General features: G+C 37.3%; 1 protein-coding gene across 4 annotated transcripts in view; it reads left to right on the top strand.

Moving 5' to 3' along the window:
- Positions 1-43: 43 nt before the first annotated feature.
- Positions 44-11,753, top strand: part of METTL8 (methyltransferase 8, tRNA N3-cytidine) — a 42,404-nt gene continuing 30,694 nt past the window's right edge. For all 4 annotated transcript variants that reach the window (XR_009208049.1, XR_009208047.1, XR_009208048.1 and 1 more), the window contains exons 1-4: positions 44-156; positions 614-725; positions 5,478-5,633; positions 9,939-10,030. Coding sequence is in view for 1 of the 4 variants with exons in the window: in XM_040070033.2 (XP_039925967.1) it covers positions 721-725; positions 5,478-5,633; positions 9,939-10,030 (253 nt within the window). In the remaining 3 variants the exon portion in view is untranslated. The remainder of the gene's footprint in view (positions 157-613; positions 726-5,477; positions 5,634-9,938; positions 10,031-11,753) is intronic.

Genomic DNA, 11,753 nt, shown 5'->3' with positions numbered 1-11,753 from the left:
GGAATCGCGCGGCGCGCCCGGAGCTCGCCTGCCGCCGCGGGGCGCCGCCGCCGCTCCTGGGCGGGCCGGGCCGGCTGAGGCGGGCGAAGCGGGGTCACCTTCCTCTACCGGAGCCGCTCCGAGGGCCGGGCAGGAGCAGACGCTGCGCAGGGCCCGGTGAGAATCGCCGGCAGCGGCCGCCGGCCGGTACGGCGGAGCTCTGCCCCGGCGGGGCTCCCCGCCCATCCTGCGCCGAAAGATGCGGCCGCTCGATGTGCGGAGCGTGCAGATGGAAGCGTTTTACCCGTTGTTTTTTTTTTAAATAAAGGCAGGAAAGTTTTGTTAGCGTGGCAGTTTAAGGAGAGGGGGGAACTGGTATCTTCTTTCTTTTAAAATGTCCCTGCTGTGGAACTCAGCCCTCGGGGTTGGGTGCGGGGCATTCCCGGGGCTGAATGCCCGGCCTGGCACCTTCGAGCCTTTGGGCACCGGCCGCGAGCCTTTTTGGGTACGGTGGTGTGGGATTGAGTGTACCAGACCTGGGGGAAAGGCTGAGGGATTTGTTGAAACCCGTTTAAAACTCCAAGATCAACAGAAACTTCTTGAGATGTATGACACTTCATTTTTGTATTTTTAGAGCTGCATCCCACATGTTGTCACAGTCGTCAGTCGCTACTTGCCGGCAGAGCAACTGAAGTCTTGGACAGACTTGTTTCTCTTCTTTGCCAGAGGCCAAGCACCCAAATGGGGTAATCAAAAGTTGCTGATCTTTTTGTGTGCCCATATCTGTTCTTCAGGATCTGAGTGGAACCTTGAATCTTCACTGATACTGAAGGAAAGATAGAGTCCTTTAAGTTCCTGCTTTGCAGGAAGGGAGCTCGAAGGGAGCTAAACACAAACACCATGGTTGCAGTTGCTCCTTCAAAGAGCTGATTAGGGGAGTAAGTAGAGCATACCGTCTGTGAATTTGCAACATCGCCAGTGACTTCAGAGCTGGCAAGGCAGGTTTTGCTCATCAAAGCCCATGTGGACATCCTGAGCCCTGCAAGAGTGTGAATGGATGAGGTTCCTGAGTATAAACTGCAGACAGCAGTAAAATTCATGCCGCTCTGTCCTGGTTCCCATCACCTTTAATAAAACCCCCTTTGTGTTGAGATGTCATCTTTTCTAAGGCAATACATTTAAATATTCAGTATTTTGTAGATAATGTGATTAAAATAGTTTAAGTGATTGCATTTGGAGGTTTAGATGTATCTTCACTGTGCAAGTATGTGTATATATACACATAAAGTCTCAATAGCCTTTTTTTAAATTATTTTTTTCTTTTCCTTTTCCTCCTTCCTGTGTAAGTAGCAGCCAGCAGAGGGTGTGCAGGGAAACGAGGAACACTCCTTTGATTATTCAAGTAAATGTTTCCAGTAGATCCACAGGATTTATCTCCCCTTCTCTCTCATTGCATAAACTATTTCCTCTTTTCTCCACTATTTTTAACAGGCTACCTAACAACTTGTGGAAGAACAGGCGCTTCTCACTCAGCACCAGTATATGTGATTATAATCATATCTAGTGGGGCAGGTTTATTTGTTTTTGTCTGCTTTGCTTTTTAACTCATTTTAACTTTGTTGTCTCTATAGGAATCAGAATAAATGAAAATAATTTTCTTTTTTTTTTTTTCTTTTCCCCTGGGAGGCACTCCTCTGCTGCAGATTTACTGAAGTTGCTGTATGCTCACAGGGAGGACTGCATTATTCCTGGTGAATGAGAAGGAAAAACAGTTTAAATTTTTAGATCTGCTGAGTTTAGAAGTTGTGAAATACCCTGTTGTTCAAATGTACATAATTTTTTTGGAAGTATATAACTGAAAAACTTATCATGAAGCCCCAAGAGAGCATGATTAGTCACTTGGTCAAATAGAATAGGATTAAGCACTCCGTTAATAAACGAGTTTGGTTGACAGTAAAGTCACCAAACTCCTAGATTGGAAATATTAAGAAATATTAATATGTATCTATTTTAAAAATAACTACTGGTAATTCATAGTTATACCTTCTGTGTTACCATTATCTTGATTTTTTTTTTCCTTTCTGTCACCAATTGCCACTTGCATCTGTTTTTCAACAAGCAATACAGAAAAGCACTGGGGAGTAATGGTTAAATGTTGTCTAGATAAGCTTCTAGGTAACAAGCAGAAGTAATTGTATCAAGCTAATTGTTTCCAGAATACTTTTCTGTCTAGGAATGTAACAAAGGCTGCACATACTGTTCCTAATATAGCCTATTTTTGTCTTTATGACAGAGACTCTACAAGTAGGCTTAGAAGTTGGTGGAAGAAGTTGTTAAATTTGTAGTTGGAGATCAGCCAAATGTCAAAATATTTTCATCCAACAAGTTCATTAAATTGGGTTCTTGGACAAAAGTAACAGGTTATTTCTGTTCTTTTTAGTTGTTTTTTTTTTGTATTTTTTTCCCTCTGACATCTCTTTCAGAATTGATACTTTTAAAGAATTTTACTCATTAGTTAAGTGGTTTACATATGTTTTGGGGTGTAATTCACTGTTAAAAAAAATCTTAGAGCAGTTCTTTGTTCCTATGTCTAATTTTTCTTCTATGGGTTTGACTGCTCAGGGTTTTAATGACAATTTTTAATGACAACATCAATCAATTTAATGCCAGCTTCAGGTCTGGCGAGCAGTTGATGTGTGTACATTCTTCTGCATGTTCACCTGTAAAAAGTCATACTCAAGATGCTGGTTTTGCTTGTTTGAGGAGGGACGTTTTAAGGCTGTTTCTTAAAATTTCTCAGTTAAACTGAGGACCTGATCTGTACTTTTAACAATGACAAAATTGTAAAGTCTAAAAGCAATGCTCCAAAGGGAAACAAAGACTTCCATGTTGCTCTTCAACATGGATATCAAGTGCATAGTTTCTTTAAAGGTTTTTTTTCCTGAAAAATAGTTATGCTGCCACAAAATTTAGTAATTTTTAATGTATTTTATGTTAATTTCCTTAAAGATGAAAGTTGAATTGTTTTGATTAATAATCAAACAAAGTATTCCTGACTGTGACTCTGAACAGGGGAAGAACTCCTAATTCTTTCAGGCATCATTTCTTGCTGTCATAACTTCAGGGTATGATCATCTTACCTGATGACAAGAAAGGATGTTTGCCTATTTCCTTAACAAACTTCAGTTAAATAATTCAGCAATGACTCGCTTCAGAAAATATAATTTAGGCTTACGAGTGATTTAATGCTTTTTGAACTTTTAGTAGCCATGTTGCCCACTAATCCCAGTGGACTTCTAACTCTCAGGGTATACAGGCATGTCTCAGGTGAATTCATTCACATTTAACATTGATTGCAACAGTAAACTTCCTCACCTACCCCACCCGCCTTGCATTTTCAGAATTCATCTGCTAAAATTGTTCAATTATCTCTCAAAGGCTCGCTTTTTCATAGAAGGGCTTGCATATCTGGATTTTACTGATGTAAGATCATCTTAGTCATCTGACTGTAGTTCCCATCTGTGCATCTTTTTATGTTCTTATCGAGATATTTAGAAAGCCAAGAAAAATGATGTGACTAGCCCAGCAGCTGAATCATTATATTTTATGGTGAATATCAATGCTGGCACAGGAAATGCAAGATACTAACTCAGGTCTTTTCAAATGATTGAGGGAGGAATAAGATTTGTAAACAGTTTGCAGTGTAATAATGGAATCTTTATCCAAGCATTTCTATAATTTAATAATAATAATTTTGGATTGTGGTTTGGGGTTATGGAGGACTTTCTATTTGTCTTTATTTTCAAGAATATTATTTTTCATTGCCTTTATGTAAATTACACAATTTGCAGAAATTGTCATGATGTCTTAATTTTCATGTCTCATAATTATTATATCATTATATCCCATATATGTTAATAATTATGGATTATGTTAAGAAAAATGCATACATATTTTCAAATAAAAACCATGAACAACTTGTAGTAATTGAAGTATAAATTGAAATTGTTTTAGTTGCTGAGCCACATTAAAAAAAAAAAAAAAAAAGGCAACAGTAAACTCATTAACATTACAAGAAGTTTTGATTTTTTAAATAGGCCTAAATGTTTCATTTTCAGTCTATGGCAATGCTTCCATGTCGTGGTAACATTGCAGTCTCAGCAGCCAGGGTTAACAGTGATATTATTTGGCATTGTCAACCGTAAGGCAAACTCCATTTTATTTAAACTTTGACAAATAAAAAGAAATTTTAATCTTTTTTCTCCCCCTTTTTTTTTTTTTTTCTGTAGGCTTAAAATGAATAAACAATGCCTTTTTTAAAGCATGACTCATTCAAAAGTACATGTTAAATGAGGAATTGTTCATTTAATTGAAGTGATTCCTTTGCCAGTCTTTGTATTGATGTGTACAGATGAATAATTTTCAATTCACAGTACAAGACTTGTGATCAAATACTACTGTTTTCCTCAAGATAAAAATCTTTGTTTTGCAACCAGTTTGCACAGAATGTTTTCTAGTAGTGTCTTGTGCCTGTTCTTTTGTAACTATGTTTTGTATTTCCAGTGCATTAAATTTGTATGTGTGGTTTTTACAGAACCAGCACTACAAAAAAAGAAGAGAAAAAGGCAGGGAAAAATAGGACTTAGAATAATTTTAAGGGAAAAAGATCAAAAGCCCATCAGTGTAAAAGTAATGGGGGGGTGTTCCATTTTACTCATCTCATAGAAAACCTGCATTAACAAGAATATGCGAAATCCCCACCAAAAAACTAATACTAGATACACACACCTTTTTTCTTTCATTATTGATCCTTTATGAAGATATTCCAAGTAAAGTGAAATGTAGCAATATAAGATAAAATTGTACATGTATTAGAAAAATCTGAATCACTTTATAATTTCCATTTATAGGAATTAAACATGCATAACCATTACATTTCAAAGATAGCATTGGACAGGGATCAGGAAGAATACATGGCAGAAATGTTGAAAGGCTTTATGTGCGTTATGTTTACACTTAAAAAGATATTTAATTTCCTATTTAAAAGCACAAAACTACAGTCACAGTTCCAGAATGAAATCTTGAAGAAAATGAGTGGGGTGAAAAAAATGTCAATTTTGCTTACAGTATGTACCCACTAGAAGTGGTTTCTTTTTTGATCATTTCTTGCTTGCATTCTCGAAGGTACAATATCAGTCTTGGCTTATTGTTGTACTGTGTGTTTCTTTTCCTTCCTCTCCCTGATAGGACTTCGAAATGATACCAGACAATTTATCTTTTGACTGGTTTCATTCCAGTAGCCTATTTTGGGATTATTTGGGCTTTTCAGCACACAGGAGGGATGTTGCCATTTTCTAAAAAGCATTTGGATTGATATTTTAGTAAATGATTTTTAGTAAATCTGATACCTAGTCTTGGTTCTTTGACCAGTCTCTCATGTAAGTGACATAAACAATTAGGTTACTGCAAAACTGTAATTGAGTTAAATGTGTTTTCAGGTCTTTCAGCACCACGAACTTCATTACAAGGCTTTTTGCTTTATGTCTGAGGAAAAACAAGTTGCAACACAGGCACCAGAGTAATAGACGACCAGCGGTTCCACTCGGATCACGAATTTTAACTGATCCTTCTAAGGTCTTTGAGCATAACATGTGGTGAGATGCTTCTTCAAGGCTGATTTTCATATAATTTTTTATACTGTTTACTCTGATGAATAATGGTGTGGGTGTATAAAACAAGGTGCTGCCAGAATAGACATATGAAGGTAGCATGAGAGGAAACCTGAGACAGTCACAAGAAATCTGACAATTACGAGCTCCCAGTGACTTGTGTTAAAGACTGCCAAGCAAATAGTCAAGGAGTGAAAGGCAAAATATTATTGTGAGTCAGTAATCAATTAGGAGAAGAGAATGCAGAGATAAAATAGTCCATGTTATTTAAAATGGCAGAAAGTTTCTAAGTACAATAACATTGCATACTGGATTAGCACCCTCGTCTAAAATTGACACCATTTTGAAAGGAACATGTAAATTACTCATATTCTTCTAAAGGTGTACTGAAAATGTTACAGATAGTTCAGTAGAAATTTTCACACACTGTGCAATTATCAAAAAAAGTAAATTGAATCTTAACTTAAATAAGCAATGTAATAGCAGAGAAGCAATGTGTAAATGCTGGCAAGAATAAGAATATCTCTGATTTGCAACATCTCCATCTCTAAAAGGTGCTTTTGTGATTAATGGGTGCTCAGAAAAGAGTGAGACTGCTAGTCAACACAGTGGGAAAAATGAGACTGAAAAGCCTAAGATTTTTGATTGTAGACTGGAGATGAACGCAAAACAGGAAGTGATACAGGAAGTGTATCACTATAAGGATAGAAGATTATCTAAATCTATTTAGAAAGTAGAATATATGATCTCCCAAATATCTACTTAAGATATTTGGGAGACCAGGAATTGCTATTCCTAAAGTTCATCATTGAACCCAAGGCATATTTGTTGAGAAATGAGAAATTTAGAAGCTATACAAAAAATAGTTCTTACAACATTTTTATGTATTTTTGAATTCTGTCACCATTTTTGAGAGCAAAGGTTTAGCAAAGTTAGGAAAAAGGGACAGGATGTGGTTAGCAATGACCAAGGGGTAATATAACATAGGAGTAACATGACACATCTCAGGACTTAAGCTGACTTCATAGAAGTAATCTGCAATTCTTTTACTTTCCTGAGAGGTGTCCTCTGCTGTTAGCTGTCAGAGAAGTTACTGGACAAGCTTTTAACTTGCCAGGGTTTTCAAAATACTTTTTTAATAACCCATTTTATTGTTCCACTTTGCTTTTTAATCAAAATTATTTCAAATGATTCTCTATATCAATATTCTGATGAATAAGAAGTCTTAATAATATGATGCAGAAGATTTTCTTCTTGTTAATAAACTAGTGTCTTCATTACTCTTGTTAGTCTTTAAATTTGGACTTAACTCATTAGTTAAGATACACAACTAGATTTGTCGACTCTTAGTTCTAAACTGGATGTCCCCAAGGTGTGGTTCTTAACACTTACCACTTTAAGGCTAAATTTGGAGTTGGCTATACTTCCTTGATCAAGGAAGCTGGAAGCTGCCTGATTATTGTATTAAGAACGTAAAGTTTGTCTCTGTGTTTCATAAATCTATATGCAGTGTAGTTTTTAAGCATCTTTCAGGCTTAGTGCTTCCTGCTAGGTGGACAAATCCTTTACATGTGTAAATGCTGATTGAATGTAGGCTATATAATCAGGGTAGAAAAAGATTTTAAGGAAAGGGCCACCCTTTTTCTGTGACATTGGGTTTTGATGAAACTCTGTTTGTTTGTTTGTTTGTTCTATAATTTCCTTCCCAAAAAAATTGATCATGTGTAGTTTCAGGTTTTCCTGCTACCCTTTGGTGACACTCTAACACAGAGTTATCAGACTTTGATGCAGGTGGTTGGGTTGTGAAGATGGAAGTGGAAGAAACAGGGTTTTCCAAAGAGTGGATCTGCAGATGAATCTATGTAGCTCAGAAGGGAAAACAGTTTGAAGTGAAGCAGAGGTGCATGGAAGTTGTGACGGTCTTGATAAATCAAGAACTTGGCTATGATGGGGAGTAGGTCATTGTTTCTGAAGCTCACTGCATTGGCAGGGTTCTCACTAGGGAGATAAGGAGAATAAGGATGAGTGGTGGTAGTGCTAAATAGATTATACAAGGTGAGCATAAGATATTCATCCTCTCTAACATTGATGTATGATGTCCTTTTGTTTTCCACTCATCATCTTTGATAGTTCATAAAGTGGCATTCTTTTTGTGTGAATTGGCAGAGAGCCAAGAGTTGCTACCATTGCTGCTAGAAATACTAAGTAAATTACATTTGGGAACTAACGTTTTAGATGTGTATTGTGGTGCTTTTCTCTCATTTTGAGAGAGAAGTAATGAATGATGCTAAATATCGGAGCAAAAAATGCCTGCTTCTATTCAGGTCAATAATTGACACAGTTTTCACATTATCACAGAGATAATTAAACCCTAAGCTAGCAAACAAGTTAGTGGAAAAGGACTAAGTTGAATAGGCTGAACTGAAAGCAGCATTGTTTGGTCTCGTATCAGGCCTACTCATGTTAACAGTTCCTGGTGTGGTTAAAATAGATAGCTTGCTTTGCTGCCCTCAGTGCTCAGCTTAAAACACTTCTGTATTTAAACACTTCTTTACTTAGAATTCTTATGTGTCCTGTGTTCCTACCGGCTTGTATTGCTGAAGAAGCTGCCTCATTTGAAACATCCATACTGGGTAAATAGTCTGTGTAAGAACTATGGAATGTCCCCTCTTTTGTAGATTTTGATCAAGAAGTGCTGCAGCAGTATTATTTGGGATCTACCATACAGAAATTTCTACAAAAGCACCAGAAGGGGCTTTATGAATTTCCGAGGAGGAAAAATAAAGGATGTTAATGAAGATGGAGGGCTTCAGGCACCTTTAGTATTGTGTGTAGAGCCCCTAAGGGCTCTGACAGACACGCAGTGATGGATTAAAATTGATCAGCTAAAGATTACAGAGGAGCAAGTCATCTGTCAGCAGGGCTGACTGCGTATTGCTGCCATCTGAATAGTCCTTGGTTTCAGCTTGCTGGAATAGGCAAGGTCAAAACCGGTATTAGCAGTGAGAGAAGCAAGTCTTTCCAAAAGGATGTCTGCCTGGTAATGCTTCGGTCATTCAGTTTTATTCTACTGCAGCATGTCTTTCAGAGCCATGACACTGCACAGGAACATTTGGTATATGAACAAATACAGGAAGGGGAGAGGCAACCTGCTGGGGACAATAATGAGAAATATTTCAGTAGAGAGGCGGAAATCAAGTCTGAGGCAAGCAGACAAATACATACCAATTAGTCTCCCACAATTAACAAAAGAGGAACAGTGAAAGTCTAAGAATTAAATTACCTATATATCACCATGTACAGGAAAGGAAGATGCTCATTAGCTTCTAGAGACAATCAGCTCTTCAAGTTGGCACCTTCTTCCTTTTCCCATAGTAACCAATAGAATTTTAGACATGGACTTTCAGTTAGCTGATTTCAGTAGCATTAGGATCTAATGTATTACTTGAATTATATTATCTAATTTAATCTGTTCAGACTGGACAATTTGGAGGGACAGCTGATTGGCTTTTGAAAACGTCCTGCAGCGCATTTTTGGGCACTCCCCATTGTGGTCTGATCCAAACCCAGAATCTGCAGGGAAGGCAGTTTAGTCATTAGGATCAGATCTGGGCTTGGTTCTGTGACCATGCACTAAGATAATATTTAGGTAATCACTTTGCACAAAAATAGATGGCATAGACTTTGGAAACATTGCAGCACTGCTTGACTTTTGCTACAAATGTCTCATTCTGTTTTTTTCAATGTTACCTGTCTCTATTCCCCAGAAAAGTAAAATCCTGTTCCTCCGTTCCACCTGCTCCAATTGAATAGGTGGATTAGGCTCCTTGTTTCAGAACAGCTGATTTCTTTGCTAGTCCTTAGTTCCACATCATAAGCACTATTAATGTGAGGTGTTTCTTGCATTAGGGTGTTTGTTGGTAAGTCTATTATTGTATTCAGCTAAATACAGTTCTAATGGGATACTCAAAATACACTCCTGTAAACACACTCAATTTGCAAGATATATATAATCCTATTATTAATAAAAGAAATAGATTCTACTTCAGTCTCTTTGCAGTTGGGACATGTTTCTTAATCACTTGATTTTCACCTAATTAGTAATAAATTTTTATCTATCATACACTGAAACTTAGGTTTTAACTGTCAGTCTCCTTGTGGACATTTGCTCGCACTCAAAAAAGAAAAAAAGGTATTTGAGACAGTGTAGCTAATTAATGACAGTACTTCCTGGGAAAAATATTATGAAAAACCCTATTGAAAAGCTGGTGCTTCAACTGTCTTCTTCAGGGACCACATGCAATGGTCACAAGAAGAAGAGGAGAATGCCAGGAAAAAAGCAACAGAGAACTCTCTTGTGAAAGTTCAACCAGAAGATCAAGGTACAAAATTTCAGATGGTATAAAAATTCTTATTTTTATACTCTTTATTAAAACTTTTGAAGATACTGTAGAATTCAGGAACACTCTTTTTATTTATACATTCTTTTGTCTAATTTTTGGGGGTTTGTTTTTTTTTCCCTTTGTTGCCTCAAAAGATATCGCAGTGTGTTTTTCTAACAATACAGTTACTTATTTGAACAATTTTACTATTAGGGTGGCAATAGACTTTATGTAAAACAAGTGCATCAGAATGCAGTTGTTCTGACCCCTTTTGCAGTCCTCCAGAATACAGCTCCTACTACACAAGGCTTTTACAGAATCAAAGGGAATGAATTTGCATTGAGCTAGGGTGCTGGGGACGAAGATTCCCATGTACAATATTCAAATGCTTTTTAGTGACTTGTGAGCTATTTAGAGAGCTTGTGTTTGTACATTGCACTGTATTTCAGTTAAATGCCATGGAAGTTGCAGTGGTCCCAGCTGGTCCCAGCTTGCTGCCTTTGGCAGGCTGAGCTGGGAGTGCTTCAGGAATCAGCGTTCACTTTGTGTGGAAGGTGTTCCAATACATCCTGCACAGTCTGCTCTGTAAAGGATTAAGGAGTTTTGTGCCTATCTTCAGCATGGAAATTTAATGTATTCTAGGTTTCTGAAGAGTTTCTCTAGGTTCAAACTGGCAAACTAAACCATAGACTAAACTCTAGGGTAGTTATGAATGCTAAAGCTGGAACATCAACTTGATAGTAGCATAGAAGACTGGATTCTTAGATGTTCTGTTAGAGAGAGATTCTGAAAGCAGTTACTTGGACATCCTGTGCCTCGGTTTACTTAGCATGCCATGAATCTGTCAGATAGCATCATTATGATGCCTTGGTATATCTAAGGCACATGTTGGAGTTTATTTGAATTACCTGAGAATGTGCCTTGCATTGTGTGCCCTTCATCACCTCGAATACTCTTGAGATTGTCAATCTGCCTTTCTCTGTTACCTCTCACATTCTTTATCTACATATAGGAGTACAATGTTTGTTTTTCAAAAATTACATCTAATATCTTCATTTGATTTGTATAATAAACTGAAAAAGAGCTCAGAATTGAAAAGTAAGCTGTGTGACTGTGTAGCTCATGAACCTTTCATTCTTCATCTACAATCAATTAGAAGTTAGTTTGTGCTGGTGAAAATGGAATAATCAGGCATTTGTCTATTGCCATGGAACACAAGAAACCAAGGACATTTCCTATGAATGCCCCTCTGTTTAGAACTTGAATAGGTGAGCTTTGCTGATAGTGTTCCTTCAGAAAGCTTCAGCTTCATTCTGCAAGTGGAAGTACATTTTGGCCTATTTGTGTAAACAATGAACTAGACCAAGGCTAATGAGCAAGTTATTTTGGAGCCTTGAAAACTACAGTAAAGGGAAAAGAGACAGATTTCAACAATACTATAATATTACTAATGTAGAAGAGCTCTGGTGGGCCTTTTTAAAGCAAGAGAGGTGAAACTGAATGAACTCATGATACTACCTTTAGGAATCTGATCTACTTATTAGCATGCGCAGTTTCTTCTCAGACATGGTTACTAGCAGTGGAAGATCCTGTTATGGAGAAAAATTGATTGACAGAGTAAAGGGGGGGTTTTGTGGTTTGTTTTGGGTTTGGTTTTGGGTGGTTTTGTTGTTGTTGGTTGGAGGTTTTGTTTGCTTTGTTTAAGCTTGGCTTTTTTTTTTTT

This window comes from Hirundo rustica, chromosome 7 (assembly GCF_015227805.2).
Source record: "Hirundo rustica isolate bHirRus1 chromosome 7, bHirRus1.pri.v3, whole genome shotgun sequence".
NCBI classification, from domain to species: Eukaryota; Metazoa; Chordata; class Aves; order Passeriformes; family Hirundinidae; genus Hirundo; species Hirundo rustica.
The sequence above is the reverse complement of the archived record's forward strand: the minus strand, read 5'-3'. Positions and strand labels throughout refer to the sequence as shown.